Below are 18016 nucleotides of genomic sequence, written 5' to 3' on the forward strand. Positions count from 1 at the left end.
GCCAAAAGTAACACGTGAACTGCACATGTTTGAGTCTTCCTGCATAAAGATATGTTGAATATGAGCTTGCACTGTCAACATTAAAGGGTGGTTTTGTTTGTTTTTACCAAGCCTTCTAAACTTGCATTCACTTGAGCAGAATTATTTCCTTAATTCTTTCTTGAAACAGGAAACAGTGGAAATGCAAACTGTAGTATTTCCTACCTGTGTACATATCTCTGTCTCGGTCCAGTGTTGTAAATTGTTTCCCATTGTGCCATACCATGGAGTCACCAGCGTTCCCCTGGTAAGTGCCCAAACACAATCTATAGAATTCACTTTCTGGCTCCAGTCGGAAACTGCTATACTCTGCATAGACTTTCTTATTACTCCAGTCTTCTAATTCAATCAGAAGTCTGTAATTGTCCTGATTGGAAAGCAAGTAAATATTTTCCAGTCCCAGCCAATATTCTCCAGCAATGTTTCCAAAGCCTTTCTGTTAAAACAAAATAATCCTGATTAGATTCCCTTGTAGTTTACAGTTAGAAAGCTATTCATATACACTTAAGAGAGCCAGTGTGGTGTAATGGTTAGGGTGTTCGACTATGATGTGGGAGATCAGGGCTTGAATCCCCACACAGCCATGAAGTTCACTGGGTGACCATGGGCCAGTCATTGTCTCTCAGCCTAACCACCTCACAGGTATCAGATGTCCTTATTCAGTATACCCAATCCTTGCAAACCGTACATGACCTAGAGTTAGCTCATATTGGTCCCTTGCCCTATTTGTACAGCATGCAGGAATGAAAGCAGAATGTGCACCAGATACTGTCTGAACAAGCCCAGGATATCATGTGGGTGCAGGATTGCCACACAGCATCTTCTTTTTTCAGCTGCTTCTCTGCTTTCAGTTATTTTTTTATGGTAATGATTATTACTTATATAAGTGGCTGCAATATTTAATCCATTAAATGGTTAATTGATTAAAACCTTTTGATCAACTTGGAAGGTACTCCAGTCAGGAAGCAGCTTTAAAACTATTTTGAATCCATGTGTTTCTAGAAACGGCAGACAGCAATCTCCATCTTAGAGGAGTAATTTCTTTGTTACATAGTAGGAGGTATGCCTGGTTTATGATCTAAAAATAAAGTATGCTTTTTGATTCAGAATTACTTTTTTAAATAAAATGCAGATTAATTTTTTTAATCAACTAAAGCTAGTAACCATCTAACCGTGTAGATCTATGCATGTTTATTCAGAAGTATGCCTATGCAGTGGAACGTACATGACAAGACAAGAGGGAAAGGGAAGGAATGGTCATATACTACCATAATTCCAGACCATTGGCAATGCTTGTTAGGGCTAATAGGAGTTGTAGTTCAGCAACATCTGGAGGGCCAAATGTTCCCTGCACCTGCCATAGATTATTACTTGGGAGTAAGTTCCACTAAACTCAGTGGTGCTTACTTCTGAGTATACATGTATAGGATTACATTAAAGACAGACTGTTTGCTTCTCTCTGGTCACTTTGCTGCTTTGCTGTGCTAAGCCATGGTTTGGCTTAGCGTGTTGTTCAACCCTGGGCTTGTGGTTGAGTTCTCCCATTCAAGCTTTGAGCTGTAAACAATACAACATACCTTGGTTACAGTCATAGCTTGTCTGGAGAGAGCAAAATCACAAGCCTGAGTTTGGACACCATACTCAGCCAAACTATAGCTTACCTCAGTGCAGCAGCAAAGCTACCAGGGAGGAGCAAACAGCCACGACCACCTCTCTGGGAGCCCACACATTTACTTATTTGCATTCAGCCATGGTTTAGCTTAGCATTACATGCAAACTGGGCCATTGTTGATAAATTTGACATAAGAATGCTGAACCAGGAGCAGAAAAGTATCTGAAGTAGACATGTTTTAGATTATTTTAAGGGCCATGTAATTTCTGCTTTTCCATACAGAGTAATTTGTTGGCCACCTGGGCCTTTTAAAAAAAAAATTACCTTGTAATTGTCCCAGTTTGTGAAGAAGTTCACAGAACCATCTGTTCTTTTTTGTATGACTGTCCAGCCCCCAGGATCAAGGCTGTTCTCACACCACAACTGCATTGGGCCATGGCTGTGTTCAGGCTTGATCATATAAATCCCACTGCTTGAGTAGCCGGCTTGTTTTGCTTGTTGACAATCTTTAAATGGGCCTTTTGAAACAATTTGACAACTTAAAAATTACATTGGTTTTCTGTGATACTTGCATTGGTAGTACAACATTTAATTCAAGCTGTTAAGTTGACATGTATAAGGATGACCAAATGTAAGATACTGTTGCACTTCTACTTTGTGAACAATAACTATGGTTTATTTATGCCAATGCTAGAACTTGAAAAACAATAGTTATAGGACCAATTTTTCAAACTGTTTACTACACATTTTCCTAACCAGAATATATCATTTCTTTCATGTATCTAGGATAGAGAGGAAGCACATATTAAAAGTTGCTATAACATAGTGGCTTTCAGGTGTGGAAAATCCTTGGTTAAACACATGGAAGCTACTTTGTACTGAGATAAGTCAGACTAGGCCATCTAGCCCAGCATTGCCTACTTTGACTGGTAATTGCTCCCATGTTTTAGAACAGTCGTCTTTCTCAGTTCCTGTACTTGATTTAGTTTTCAACTTGATATGCCAGAGGCTCTTGACATGTTTCAGTCTGACTTCAGGTCCAATTTTAACATCAAGATAGCTTTGGTCACTCTGGGCGATGACCTATATTTGGAGGGGGGGGAGTGCAACCCTGTTGATTCTTCTAGATCTCTCAGTTGATTTTCACACCATAATAATTGATGTTCTCCCAGAGTGGTCCCACAGGTTGGGAGTTGAAGGCATGGTGATGCAGTGGCTCTGCTCCTACCTCCAGGATCATTTCTAGAGAGTAGAATTGGAAGGTTCATTTTCAGCCCCTTGGCAGTTGTGCTGTGGTATCATACATGGTTCAGTTCTGTTCTCAGTGCTATTTAACATCTGTATGAAGCAATTAAGGGGTTTAACTCTTGATGTCATCAGTGTGCAGATGACAACCAGCTTTGTGTCTACATACTATATACGCCAGATGTTACTGTCACAGTGTTGAACCAGTGCCTCTAGTCAGTAATGAATTGTATGACAGTCAATAAGTTAAAGCTAAATCCTGACACGACAAGGGCACTGTTGGTGGATAGTCCCTATATCTAGGAATTGGCAGAAAGTTGCTTGCCGGGCCCAATTCAAGGTGTTGGTTTTGACCTTTAAATCCCTACACGGTTTTGGCCCAGTCTACCTGAAGGAGCACCTCCAGCATCATCAGCTATGCTGCCTAACAAGATCAGCCTCAAAAGACCTTCTCTCTATCCCACCAGTCAAAACAGCTAGACTGGTGAGGACTAGAGAGAGGGCTTTTTCAATTGTGGCCCCCACCCTATGGAACTCCCTTCCAAATGATCTCCGCCAGGCCTCCTCTACAATGAGTTTCCGCTGGGCCGTGAAGACCTGGCTCTTCAGACCGGCCTTTGGGGTGGGTTAGATTTTACCATTATTGCTTTTAGATTTTAATGTTATTGTATTGGTGTGTCATTTTGTGTTATTTTGTTCATTTTGTACGTCGCCCAGAGTGGCTGGATGGCCAGCCAGATGGGCGACTAAGAAATCCAATAAATTAAATTAAATTAGGAGTAGGTTTGTATTGTATGTCTGAGGTATTCCTATATCCAACAATGTCATGAGGCCCTACATAGGGCCTTCCTTGAAGACGATCTGGAAATTCAGCTGGTGCAGCACACTGTTGTTAGAGTGCTGATAAGTGCTCCCAGCATACAACCATGCAGCAGCTATTCCAAGAGATCTGCACTGGCTGCCTGTATGTTACCTTGCCTAATTTAAGGTTTGGTTTATATAGTCTGAATGACCTGGAACCCAGGTAACTGTTGGAGCGCCTTTCCCTTTATGGACTGGCCTAGGCCCTGACATTAGAAGGGGGAGTCTGCTTGCTGATCTACCGATAGACAAGGCTCACTATAGAGTGACATGGGACAGGGCCTTCTTTATAGCTCTCTCACAATATTTATGAGATTCTGATGTTTGGTTAAAACCCATCTGTTCTATCAGGTATATGAGTGAACTGAGTTGTTTGATTTCAATCTGAGTTGTTTGATTTACTGCTCTTCATTTGTAGCATTTTTATACTGGATTTTATCTTATTTGTATTGTGATGTGTTATATCTTTAGACTTTTATTGGAAACCACTCCGGGACTATAACCCTATAAAGTAGATAAATAAAGAAAAACAAAGCATGTGGCCTTAGACGAGTTTCTGACTCATTCCCTTCCTCCCTCACTCGTGTTTCCCAACTTAGATAGAGCATCTCCCAGCTTTCCAAGTTGGAGGAAGAGAACGTCTGGAATGAATGGATAGAAAGATGGTTTTAATAGTGGCTTCATCCTCAAATTTCCCCTACCCTGCTACTCATACCATACTTCTGGGAAACATGAGAGTGGAGAAAGCAAGTTACTAAACTACATCCAAAACATTTTTGTGTTGTCTGCTGCCCATTAAACTTTTGATTCATTTCAAAGAAGTTGCTAGATCTCATGAATATACAAATATAATTGTATATATTCTGTCAATTATAGACAATTACATTTGAGTGATTCAGGCTCTGGAGAGAAAGAAACAAAAAAGTCAGACTTCATTGTTTTTCAATTCTCAGGACGTATTAGCCCGTACCAGGATTATTTTGTAGCCAGTAGCCAGGTTTTTTTACATTTCAGAGTAAGAGCTTCATGAAACAATGGGGTGAACAGACTTGCAGAATTGTGTTCTAGCTCATGGTAAGTTTTCCGTGTGGTCTCCAATGTTGAGTTGCTGTCCCCCCCTTTTTTTCTTTTTAATATCAGGAATGGGAAAATTTCCAAGGGTATGGAATTGTAAGGTGTTTTGCAGAAGCTATTCATAACTTGAAAAGATAGCCGTCTTAATTAAGTTGAAACCTTTGCCAAGATCATTGTAACATGGGATAAACATTTTGTTTATGGTGGTCATACTGGTCTTGTTCCTGTTTTTTTCCCCATTCCATTTTTTCAGTGTCCAGTTAGAAGTAAAAGTCAATCTTAATCTTTACTTCTAAAGGTGCATTGCCTCAATTTGGCCAGGCCCCTGGCATCAGCAGGCCTGTATGTGATAGGGTTCTGTCACCAACTTAGGCCTGAAAAGTTGCCTTATTGAGGAAATTATTGACTACTAACAAGTTTTATTAGTGAGTAAATGCAAATATCGTCTTTCCCCCCAGGTAGCATACCATCAGGTAGGTAGTAGCACCACCTATTGTCCAAAGGCAGAATGCATGAGAGTTGAGACTTCGGCTGCTCCATTAGGCTTAACCCCATTCCATTCCTGCCTTTGTCCTAAGTTGGATCCTTCAGCCTTAGCTAGCCTTAGCTAGCCTTAGCTCTATCTGTGATTTTGTTCCTTGTCCTTCTTGTTAGTTCGTCTCTTCAGTATTTGTCTTTTTTCTTGTTTGTATTTTTTACGTGTAAATATATATATTGCCGCTAGGGCTATGTCCACAGGGGTGGTAGCCCGCTGCACCCTTTGGCTTCGCCATTAGGATGCCAACAACACCGCTTGTATCAACCTTGCCATGGCCCCCTACTCTGGCTCCCTCTTGTTTGAGGATGAGGCCCTCAAGGCAGTACTCATGGACCAAAAAGGCAAGAGGAAGCCCATGTTAGCCACTACTAAACAGGATGACTGCAGAGCTGCCCGCAGATCGTCATCTTACCCATACTGGCAGCACTTTCAGGCTTTGCGACTCGCAGGTAGGGGCCTCGATTTTCAGACGTCAGGAGGATACTGGAACAGACAGCAATTCTTTGGCCACAACCAGAATCAGTTCTCCGGACGCCAGAAGCGTACTCCACCCGCTGGCCATAAGGTGCGTCAGCAGCGCTGATACTTATGCCATACCAATAGGTAGCAGACTTCTACAATTCAGCAGAGCCTGGAGACATGTAACAATAGTCCATGGGTGCAAGATACTGTGACTCAAGGTTACTCAATAGAATTCTGGGAATTCCCTCCACAAAGATTCATACCGTCCTCCCTCTCTTTCGAGTGGCAGGCAGTGATGACAGAGGCCATAAGCCACTTGCTGTCAATAGGCGCAATAGAGCCGGTGGAGCCCTCTGAATTTTACTCAGGTGTCTACTCCATTCTTTTCGCAGTGCCCCAAAAAGATCATTCATGCAGGGCAATCCTGGATCTCAAATTTCTCAACACCTTTGTCAGCATTAGCACTTCAAAGTGGAGGTACTTCAGGAGGGGGATTTTTTTGGCTTCTATCGATCTGAGGGAAGCCTACCTACATGTCCCCATCCTGCCCAACCATTGAAAGTTCCTGAGGTTCACCTATAACTGGGTTCACTTCCAGTATTGGGCCCTCCCATTTGGTCTCTCATCAGCTCTGAGGATGTTCACGAAGCTGATGGTTGCTCTGGTGGTGCACCTTTGGCTCCGGGAGATCCACATATACCCCTACCTGGATGACCTCCTGGTGAGGGCATATTCCATCTGGTAGGCATCCATCCATGTATGTCTCACCCTTGATGCCCTGAGGAACCAGGGCTTCCTCATGAACTTGGAAAAGAGTCACTTGATTCCGACACAGCGTCTTCAGCACCTGGGCGCCATTTTGGACACCTCTTGTGCGGCGGTGTTTCTGCCCCCAGACAGGATAGCTGCCACTATTCACACCGCTTGCCATTTGATGACCAGAAGGATGGAGGATGTGATGATTCTAGCCAAGGCCCTGGGACTTCTCATTTCTTCCATTCACATCGTCCCTTGGGCTCACCACCACACATGACCACTCCAGCGGGCTTTGCTGCCCTTTCAGCTGGACATCAACATCTCCAGACACAGGAGGCTGCATCTCTCACCTTATCTGAGGGTGTTGTTTTGTTGGTGGACAATAGCCAGAAATCTGCAGAAAGGAATGCCCTTCAGAGAACCAGAGAGAGTTCTGACCACAATCAATGCCAGTCTTCTGGGCTGGGGAGCCCACTGCCATTCCTTCTTCGTTCAAGGGCAGTGGACAGATTCCAAGCAAAGCCTCAGCATAAACTTGCTGGAGTTGTGAGCAGTGTGCCTGGTCCTCCTCCACTTTCATCCAGGGCTTCATCTGATTGACATTCTTTTTCTTACCGATGTCAGCATGAAGATGCATTTGAACCGCCAAGGGGGCACTCGGTCTAGGGCCCCCAGGCGGAATCCATTCTTGTCTTCAACTGGGCAGAACGTCACCTACATTCCTTGAGAGTGGAGCATCTCAGTGGTGACCTCAATTTAGCAGCAGACTGGCTCAGCAGAGAGCGGCTGCTTCCATGGGAGTGGAAACTGCATTCCAGGGTATTCCAGCATCTGAACCATCGATTGGGGCCCTTCACCACCAGTCTTTTTGCCTCATCTCAAAATACCCAACTCCCAAGATTCTTTACCCATTATCATCAACAAGGCACCAAAGAAATCGACACGTTGGCAACTCCTTGGCCAAGAGGCATTATCAATGCCTTTCCTCTGGTTCCTCTACTGGGACACAAGATTCATTGAGAACATGCTCTGATTGTTCTCCTGGCCCCTTTCTGGTCACGCCGGTCATGGTTTTCGGATCTGCTGGCTCTTTCAACCCAGGAACTGTGGTATCTACCATTATTGCCAGACTGTTCTTTCAGGGTCCAGTTCGTCATCCAGACCCCGGCTGGCCAAGTCTGACAGCCTGGGTGTTGAGCAGTCTTACATGAGGTGTTCAGGGTTTTCTAAGAAAGTTGTAGCTACCATTTTGGTCTCTAGAAGGCCTTTCACAGTCCGCATATATTAAGCCATGTGGTCAGCCTTTGCTACTTGGTGTTTTAAACCAATCCACCCCTCCAGGGCTAGCGTTAATCACCTACTTGAATTCCTCCATGCGGGTCTCTCGATGGGACTGAAGCCTAACACCATACGCAGGCAGGCTTCAGCCATCTCATCTGTATTGTCCACACGAACAGACCAGCCTTCTTTTGGAACACACCCCTTTGGTCAAGCGTTTCCTGAGAGGAGCTTCTCTCCTGTAGTTCGTAGTTTTCCTTCCTGGAGCCTTCCAAAAGGCCTTCAAGCATTGCAGCGTCCTCCTTTTGAGCCTCTCAAGTCTGCATTGTTACGTTTGCTCTTGTACAAAGTCCTGATACTCGTGGCAGTTACTTCAGCCTGGAGGGTATTGGATCTGGCAGCCTTGTCCATTGCCCACCATCTCTGCATCTTCCACAAGGACTCTGTGAAGTTGCACTCAGATCCTACCTTTTGTCCTAAGGTTTCTTCCCTCTTTCACTGTAATCAGGATAGCATTTTGCCATCCTTTTGCCCTCAGCTGACATCCTCTGGAGAAGGCCTGGTACTCCCTGGATGTTTTTCGAGCCCTGAAAGTCTATCCCAGGACCCGGGACATTGAGTCCCTTTTCATCTCGTTTCATCCGAGGACATTGGGGAAGAAGGTCACCAGCTCAATGCTGTCTCATTGGCTGAGTGTTTGCATTATCCTGGCCTATGAGTTTCTTCAGATACCAGTGCCTCAGAACATCACTGTATTACATGCACTGTTATGGCTGTTTTTGCTGTTCTTGCTGGAATTACAGTTCACTGTTTGTGCATATTTCCTGTACGGAGTCAAGCTGTGTATTAGTATGTTTGCTGCTCCTTTTATTATTATCTGCCTCTATATATTAATGTCTGGCTGAGAGTGTTATGTCTGAGGAGAGATGTCTAGATCTGGTGTACAGTTCATCCGGAATGGAATGGGGTCAAGCCAGATGGAGCAGCCAAAGTCTTGACTCTCGTGCATTCCTGCCTTTGGACACTAAGCGGCACTACTACCCACCTGATGGTATAATACCTGGGGAAACCACCCTTCAGGTGAGATCAGTGGTCCATTTTGGGGTATATATGCACCACTGGCACACGTTTCTAACCATAGTGTTTATTAACGAAGTCATATATAGTAGATATGTGGTATTCTTGCACTGAGTTTCATGTCTGTTCTCTTTCAGTACACTTAAAATCATATTGTATATTAGATTTCATTTTCTTACCATTGCCACAGAAATAGGTAGCTACGTTACTATGGCTACAGTTCTGTCCACACTTACCTGGGAGTAAGTCCCATTGAATATAGTGAGACAGTGTGGATAGGATTTAGGATTGTGCTGTAACTCTGATCCTTTTGAGACTTGTCTTTTTGAACCTAATTTCATTTGTTCACAGAGCTAATTCACACCTTTGTCAGCAGCCAGGTTCAAATGTGTTTACCCTGTTAAATCTGTAAAATGTGAAGAGGTAAGAGCCCTCCAACACTATGGGGACACATGGCAGAAATTTTATTTTATTACTGTATAACTAGACGGCCTTATACCTTTATTAATAATTAGCTCTGTTCCTATTGTGCTACATACTGCACAAACAATTAAGTTCTATTGACATCTGATATTTCATTTGCACTGTATCCCTCTTTGTATCAGCAGCTGCTCATTCAGTATGTGTTCCTTCTCCTTCAAATACTAGTCAAAGTGGTCAGCTGTGATGAAAGACAAAGCTACGCATTTCACTGTATGAAGATACAACATGCAAGAAGAAAGTATTTCACAGTTAGAAAAATGTTAAATTCAGAAGTGCACGGTTTAGAATCCTGGCTGTTACATAAACATTGAAATTTCTTCCAGATGCATCATTTATTTATTTATTCTATTTCTATGACGCCTTTTGGCCAAAAGGCCCTCAAGGCGGCTCACAAAAAAATAAACACAAATACAAAATAAACACAAGAGAAAATAATACAGTGCACAAAAATTTAAATAACAAAATATTAACATTGTTTAAAAAACAACAACAAGGTTCTTTACAGGCCTAAAGATAATCTGTCCCAAAATGTAGTATTGTCATTTCAAGAATTTTAGTCCTCAAACACTGAGCAGCTGTTGCAAAGGATTTGGTCACCACCATCATCGGATTCTTCCCCGAAATCATCGTCCATAGACTTGAAGTAGAGCTTGTAGTCGGACTGGGGAGCTCCTTGAAGTTGCCCAGCATCACCCGCTCGGCCGGGATGGGCAGCTTCACCAGGTACGGCGTCTCCTGGTCGTCCAGATGGTAGATTATCTTGGTCTCTGCCACCGCCGCTCCCCGCAGAGGACTCCTCGGGCAAAAGGCTCCAGGTGCTGCCGGCCGAGCCTGGGCCTGTTTGTACAGAAGCGTCCTGTCCGCCGGCAGCGGTGACGGCAACAAAGGCAGGCAAGCTGCTTGCCTGCCTGCCTTGCTTTCTTCACTCGCTCAGTCCAGCAGCCTCTCAAGCTAGGGGGGCAGCTCCTGCGGGATCTCAGGCCCACTCCAATAATCATAAATCACTTCTAGAGTCCTTGTAACCCCCAGGTTATTCTTCACATTTGCTCATAAGTTGTGATCAAGAATGTACTGAATGAAGCAGGATTGTTAACTACAATAACTACTCTTATCCTTCTGTCCCAGTAATACATATTCTTATCTATTCCTTTTTCAGTAGGTGTCATTACAAAAACTATATTTGATCATGATCTTCCATAACTCCTTAAAATATTATAGCAGTCAAGTATTTACCTTTAGACAGAAAGCAGGAATATTGAGCTTAGTTTCAAATTCTCCCTTAACTTTTGATGTCCTTATCTCTATCAGCTGCAGAAGTGTCTGGTCTGTACAAATGTCTGACAGTTACATTCAGGCCGCTAACAATTGTCTGAATAATCAATCTCCACGAAAATAAATTTAGCCTTTTATGTTTGTTGAAGAAATTACTTGAAAATGTGATTGCACAGCATGCCCTCAGCAATATTTCCTAGTTTTTACTGCAGTAGAAGCTTGCAGTCACAGAAGGCATTCCCTGTATATGTAAACACATCATACACACAAATCTTTTGCTGTGAGGAAATGGTCTCAAACACTGGACTGAGACCTACATTGCCCAAGGTGTGCAGCTGGAAAGTTACTGCTTAAAGCTGTAGCAAATATGTAGGTAAAAGAGGTAGGAAAATAGCCTATGCTATTTTTCTTAACAAACAGCATAACAAAATGACAGTCTCTTTGATCAGAACACTGTTTATACACTTCCATATAAGTTGCTCAGTACCCTTTCTAAAAAGTTTTGGTTAGTCATCCCTAGCTAAAAGAAGCAGGTATATGGGACAAAAGCTTTGAGGGGAAAACTGGGTATATGAGTGGAAGAGAGTCCTGCAGTGATTTTTGTTTTGTGTTTTGCCATCACATTCACATTGTCTAAAAAAAAAATGTTCAAGATATTGTTCTAGAAATAGTAATAAAATGCCTTACCTTCATTGATCAAAGTTAATGGTGGAATCTTGAAAGGGCTTTTTGTAGGAGAAGTAGCTTGATCAGGCGGTGGCCTTACATCGCTTTCTCTAGGATAGCCTGGATCTCTTTGAATTTCATTACTTCCCAGAAGTCCAGGAGTGTATTGTTGGCTGTTAGGAATGTGGTGAGGTACTACCTGAACTAAAGGTGGAGAGCCATGTGTGTCTTGCTGTGTTAATATCCGCAAACATTGTTCTTCCAACAGTGAGATGATGAGTGATTGATTATTCACAAGATCAGTTAGTGCTGCATATTTAACTTCAAGGTCTCTGTACCTTGTTGCCATTTTTAACATTTCAGTTGTGACATTGAGGATTTTGTTTTCCAGCTGGGAAAGCTCAAGTGAATTATCCCGTTTGCGGATTATCTCATGCAGAAGTTGCATATAGAGCTGCGTAACCCGGGAATTCATGTTACGGCTCTCTTTTCTCAACAGTTTTACTTCATTTACTATATTCCCATCCACATCCACCACTAGCTGCAAGAGATCAATCTCTCTCTTTTGTTTGGATAATACATCTTTCAGATTCTCAATGTCCATCCTCGTAACTTCATCTTTTTTGTTCTCTGCCCCTGGTCCTCTGGCGTTGACACAAATTGGTCCTGTTATCTTTTGTTCAGGGACAATGAATGTGTAGCCACACTTTTTCCCTTCCTCTCCCCCTTCTGTAGAACGTGGGTGCCGTCTAGGAGAGTTTTTGAGTTTAGACTGTTTCATGTAGTGTCCATTTGATAATAATAGGAGTAACAGCAAACTGAAATTCCATGAGAACGTCTTCATTTTCAAATAAGCTAAATAGAAAAATATTTTTTTTTAATCTATAGTTAAAGTCTTTTTATTAAAAAGATCATCAAAAACTATCAGTCACCAATGGTAAAAGAAAGGCTAAGATTTCAATAGTGTAAATGTGTTATCCCCTCCAAACTTCAAGTCACACTAAGCAGCTGGTATAGCACAGTGGGGAGGAGAGCCTGGCTGGGAGTCCAGAGTCTGTGAGTTCAAATCCCCGCTCATGTCTCCTGGGTGTAAAGGGCCAGCTAAAGATCATCCCCACATCAGTGGCTCAGGGGTTACATGCTCTGCCACCTGTGCAGCCGTGGGCAAGCTGCATAGTCCCAAGGAGCCCAGTTGCCCCCCAGCTGGCAGTTGTGGACAAGAAAGGGGCTGACTTGTGCAGCTGTGGCAAGCTGAGCAGGCCCTAGCCAGCTAGGGAGGACTAGCCTCAGAGGGAGGCAATGGTAAACCCCCTCTGAATACCCCTTACCATGAAAACCCTATTCATAGGGTCGCCATAAGTCAGGATCGACTTGAAGGCAGTCCATCAAGTCACACTGTACTGTCTGTTGCCAATCAACATTTTAAACATGAGTAACAGAAAGGCAACAATATCTTGGTACCAGAAATAGATTAATCAACTAAAATAAGAGTGGTTGGACAGAAGTAATGCTGTAAAACATGGCTCAGAATGGCTTTAAAATGGGGAGTCAAATAGATTTATGACTGTTTCGAGATAATATCGTCATAATTCTGCTAGTAGTCTGTTGAGGTAAATCTGAAGGAGACTTCATTAATTCTGTCCTGAATCCAGTAGCAGTCTCATGTTGGCTATATGGTGGCTGTGTACATGCTCCCCACTGTTCATAGTGCTAAGAGCCTTTGCATCTCTGTTTGCCAACACCACATTTCCTGCAGTGTGGGAGCTGCTTCAGCATGGTATAATCTAATACTAGAGGGGCCAAGCAGGCAAATAGCATGACCATGTGCATAAGACAATTCCATGGGACAGACCCATACAATTGGCTCTATCCATTTTGGTTGTGCTGATCATATGCTTTACCTCCGTAACATTTGATGTTGCCACACTGAATTGGCTTTGACTAACATAGGTATCTGTAGATGGACAGGCAAGCTTAATAAAATATTTCTATGTTAGTTACTTTTGGGGACCTAACTGCAAGGCTGGCATGACTAGCGCCTTCCAGTTAGCTCCTTAAACACAAAGCATGCCTAGCTGCATTGAACCTATGCAGTGAGATTTAACTGTAACTCATGACATTGGAAAAAATGACATAAATTGAAATAGGTTTCACAACGGAATGGATGCTAATATTGCTTCTAAATTTGAAATATTCTCTTATTATTGAGATAACTGATAGATCTGTTACTTTATTCACCCTTATTTTCAAATGAAATACAGATATTTCCCAATGAATGCATATTTTCTTACTAAAGGAGAGAGCCAGTGTGGTGTAGTGGTTAAGGTGTTGGACTACGACCTGGGAGACCGTGGTTCAAATCCCCACACAGCCATGAAGTTCACTGGGTGACATGAAATACAGATATTTCCCAATGAATGCATACTTTCTTACTAGTTCTGACCTTTTCCTTTTCTATAAATAGAAGTGTATAAACAAAAAAGTGAAAGTCATTTATTAGTTGCTCTTATATTTGCATGTAATTAGGCTTTCTTTAGATTATAGTGGATACTTCTTTTCCAGAAGTTGCAGTTCTTCAGCATTCTGTGAAATTTCCATCTCTTGTTCCAGCATCAAATTCCACATATATCAAATTTCATATATGTAATTAAAATGCTCCCTAATGGCCAGATGAACTTTAAACGAATTGCCTGGTGTTAAATGGGTAAATGATATTCCTCCCTAACCACAGTATCATATTTATTGTAATATGGTCCATTGTATGTAAAACTGACTAATATTTTTCCACAGCAACAAAGCAAAAACAGTTAATTTTTCTTTTTCCACTCCCATAAATTCTTAAACAACTTATTAGTTATGCATTTCATATGAAAAATACCAGATGACCTAAATATATACAAAGTGATAATTGCTATATGATATTTTAAAAATAAAAAGTTTGTTGTATAGTTAAAGAGGAGAAATATCTCTGATTCTTTCTTATTGCAATTCATAATATGATCACCAGCCTTTTAAGACCAAAGGGCACATTTCAAATTTTGAGAGGGTGCTGGGCCGCCCAGTAATAAAATGGCTGCTGTGGGGTGTGGCATAACACAAAGTTAGAGAGTAGTCATGGTAACGCTTTTCCCATAATTGTATTTCCATACTAGAAAAGGATTGACACAATGAATTTCTGCCTGACATTCAGCTGCTAAAGGCATAACAGCCCTGTTCTCCCCCTCCCCCAATGCCAACCCTAAACCAAAGCCTAGATTCCCATCCTGTACCCACTTACCTGGAAGTAATCCCCATTTAACACAAAGAGACTTACTTCTGAGTAGACCAGTATATCATTGTACTGTAAGTTATGGAACAAAATACAGTGAATTCTTAATGAGTCCTTGGTCTTTGCAAAGTTTTCACAGTTGCCTTTTGGAGGGAGGGGGATTTTTTAACATTCATCCACACTTATATGTAGTAGTCTTGCAGAGAATTTCTTGGCACTACCTGATCTCAGATGAACCTAGCACAGGAAATATGCATCCTGGTTGCTAGAGAAAAAGAATGGGAAAACTATGGAGAGTCCAAGGACTAGAAAAAAAGACAGAAGCAGGAAAAGTACACTAAATGGGAGGGGAGAATAACAGCTCTTTAGAAGCCCAGGGATTCCTATTGCCCTAGTATCCAAATAACTCATCAGCCACAGCTCTGACTTCACTTATTAGCTAATAACACCAACAGGTAGAAGCAGTCAGCCTGGCTCATTTCACATACTTCACTTAGGGTACCTGCACATTTTGTTCCATAAACTTCTTTCTAGGAGGGCTAGAAACTTTTTTTTTTAAATGAAAGCTCCGATTCTGGGCTACCTGAGGGAGGCAGCATTTAATGCCTTCATGGACATCCTCAGGCAATGCTATTTCCAGTCCGAGAGAAACAGAGCCAGTATCTACATATGCTGTATATTCAAGTTCTTTTGAGGGGGAGAGAGCTTTCACAGCCACAGTGCAGAAAGCATGCACAGTGTTTTATAGGAGATAGCAGTAGTACTGGCCACAAGAGAGAGTTAAGAGGGGAATGGAAAGGGCAGGGTGGTGGCAAGAGTGGCAGGGGGCAGTAACCAGTGGATTGGGTAGGGTACACCAAATATAGTGGTGCACTTGGTCATAACAACCGCTCGTTCTAGCTGAGTGACAAATTGGCTGGCTTAGTGACTGACCAATGGCTGTTTAATGATTTGGTGATACATGCGTTAGTTACATCATAACTGGTCTACTGCAGCGTGCTCTATATGGGACTGCCTCTTAAAGGCAATCAGTGAAATTCAAGAGCTCTTTTTCTCTCTGACAGTAAGGGGTTTCTGTATTGGTCAATATTTGTTTTACTATAAAGGGCTGAGGCAAATAGTGAGGAGGGGTGTGATTTGAGGAAGAAAGTTTTCATATACTTTTAAGCTTATTTAGCATATTTGTGAACTATGTAGCCTATACTTATAGTTTGATATGTAGTTGTGTACTCATTTAATTGGGAGTAATTCCAATTTAACTCAACTTGAGCTCATCCAAGTCGCTGTGAGCTGGACTGAGCCAAGCCCCAGTGCCTTTGCCCTGCAGCTGAGCAGAGGCATAGTGCGACAGCATCCTGGTGCCATATGGGAGGAGGCTGCCTCAGCTCCATTCCACTGCTGCCCAAGGTTTTGAGGGAAGGGGAAATGATGAGCAGGAAAGGAGGAGATCAAGGGAAGGCAGCATCTCAGAGGTGAAAACAGGCAATCAAGGAAAGGTGGAGGATCCCTGAGTCCTCCCGGAGAGGCTGATGCGGTCTCCTGTCTAGCCCTAAATGGTCAATCACAATTTTGATTACCTGTGTCTGGGCCATTCTAAGGACGAACCAAAATCCTAGCATTTGTGGGAGTGAAATCCACAGTTTAACTGTGCACTGTGCGAAGAAGTACTTTCTTTTGTCTGTCCTGAATCTTCCAACATTCAGCTTCATTGCATGTCCACAAGTTCTAGTATTAGGAGAGATGGAGAAAAAAATTGCTGTATCCACTTTTTCCATGCCATGCATAATTTTATACACTTCTGTCATGTTGCCTCTGACTTGCCTTTTCTCTAAACTAAAAAGCCCCAAATGTTGCGACCTGTCTTCATAAGGGAGTCATTCCATCCCCTTGATCATTCTGGTTGCCCTTTTTTGAACCCTTTTTTGAACCTTTTCCAACTCTACAATATCCTTTTTGAGGTGAAGAATCCAGAACTGTACGCAGTATTCCAAATGTGGCTGCACCATAGATTTATACAACAGTGTTATGATATTGGCAATACATTCCCTAACAATCCCTAGCATGGAATTTGCCTTTTTCACAGCTGCTGCACACTGGGTTGTAATCTTCATTGAAGTATCTGCTATGACCCCAAGGTCTCATTCCTGGTCAGTCACCGCCAGTTCAGACTTCATGTGCATACATGTAAAATTAATATTTTTTGCTCCAATATGCATAACTTTACACTTGTTTACATTGAGTTTCATTTGCCATTTTACCACCTGTTCATTCAGTTTGGAGAAGTCCTTTTGGAGTTCCTCCGAGCTCCTTTTTGTTTTAGCAACGCTGAACAATTTAGTATCATCAGCAAACCTGGCCTCCTCACTGCTCACCCCTAACTCAATATCGTTTATCAACAAATTAAAAACCACAGGTCCCAATACCAATCTTTGGGGGACTCCACTTTCTGCATCCTTCCTTCGGGGGAACTGTCAATGTATTCCTCCTCTCTACTTTCTGTTTCCTAGCCAGTTCCTGATCTGCAAGAGAACCTCTCCTCTTATTCCATGACTGCTAAGCTTACTCAGGAGTCTTTGGTACTTGTAGAAAAGTTTTTGAATGTCTTAAGTACACTGTGCCAACTGGATCACCTCTATCTGTATGCTTATTGAAACTCTCAAAGAATCCTAATAGGCTAGTTATTTATTTATTTATTATTTATTTATTTTATTCAGCTTATATCCCGCCCGACTAGCAAACAGCTCTCTGGGCGGCAAACATAGAAACATATACAATAATAAAATTACAAGATCAATATAACAAATATAAAAGTACATCATCTAAAATACCAGTTACAACATTTACATAAATAACTTAGATTAAAATGCCTCAGAGAAGAGAAAGGTTTTAACCTGGCGCCGAAAAGATAATAGTGTCGGCGCCAGGCGTACCTCCTGATTGGGAACAGTGACCATAGTGCTATCAAATTCTTTATATAAAAATGGATAATTGTCAAGAAAATCCAACATTGACACATTTGACTTTAAAAGAGGAAACTTCCTCAAAATGAGGGGATTGGTAAAAAGAAAGTTGAAAGGTAAAGGCAAGAGAGCCAAATCTTTCCAAAATGTTTAGGAGTTTTCTAGACCACAATATTAGAAGCAGAACTAGAATGTATTGCAGGTCAAGAAAGGTACAATCAGGGCCAAAAGAATGACTGCATGGTTAATAAGCAGGGTCAAAGAAGCTATTAGAGGCAAAAAGGCTTCCTTTGGAAAATGGAAGTCTTGTACAAATGAGCACAAAAAGGAATACAAACTTTGGCTAAAGAAATGTAAACAAGGGATGCTAAAAAGTCTTTGAGTACATTGCCAAAAACAAAGACCAACTACAAAAAAAATCCTTT

At 42.1% G+C, this 18016-nt stretch overlaps 2 protein-coding genes across 5 annotated transcripts in view; one reads left to right on the forward strand and one right to left on the reverse strand.

Annotated features, from left to right (window-relative positions):
- Positions 1-18016, forward strand: part of RALGPS2 (Ral GEF with PH domain and SH3 binding motif 2) — a 217627-nt gene that overhangs the window by 121576 nt on the left and 78035 nt on the right. The window lies entirely within an intron of this gene.
- ANGPTL1 (angiopoietin like 1) overlaps positions 1-18016 on the reverse strand; it is a 40460-nt gene that overhangs the window by 12129 nt on the left and 10315 nt on the right. The window contains exons 2-5 of one of the 2 annotated variants that reach the window (XM_061634217.1): positions 16209-16356; positions 11385-12218; positions 1976-2169; positions 205-475 (exon numbers count right to left, since the gene is read on the reverse strand). In XM_061634217.1, coding sequence (XP_061490201.1) covers positions 205-475; positions 1976-2169; positions 11385-12207 — 1288 coding nt within the window. In that variant the 5' untranslated portion in view covers positions 12208-12218; positions 16209-16356. The remainder of the gene's footprint in view (positions 1-204; positions 476-1975; positions 2170-11384; positions 12219-16208; positions 16357-18016) is intronic. The other variant, XM_061634218.1, reaches the window with a different exon arrangement.

This window comes from Rhineura floridana, chromosome 6 (assembly GCF_030035675.1).
Source record: "Rhineura floridana isolate rRhiFlo1 chromosome 6, rRhiFlo1.hap2, whole genome shotgun sequence".
NCBI classification, from domain to species: Eukaryota; Metazoa; Chordata; class Lepidosauria; order Squamata; family Rhineuridae; genus Rhineura; species Rhineura floridana.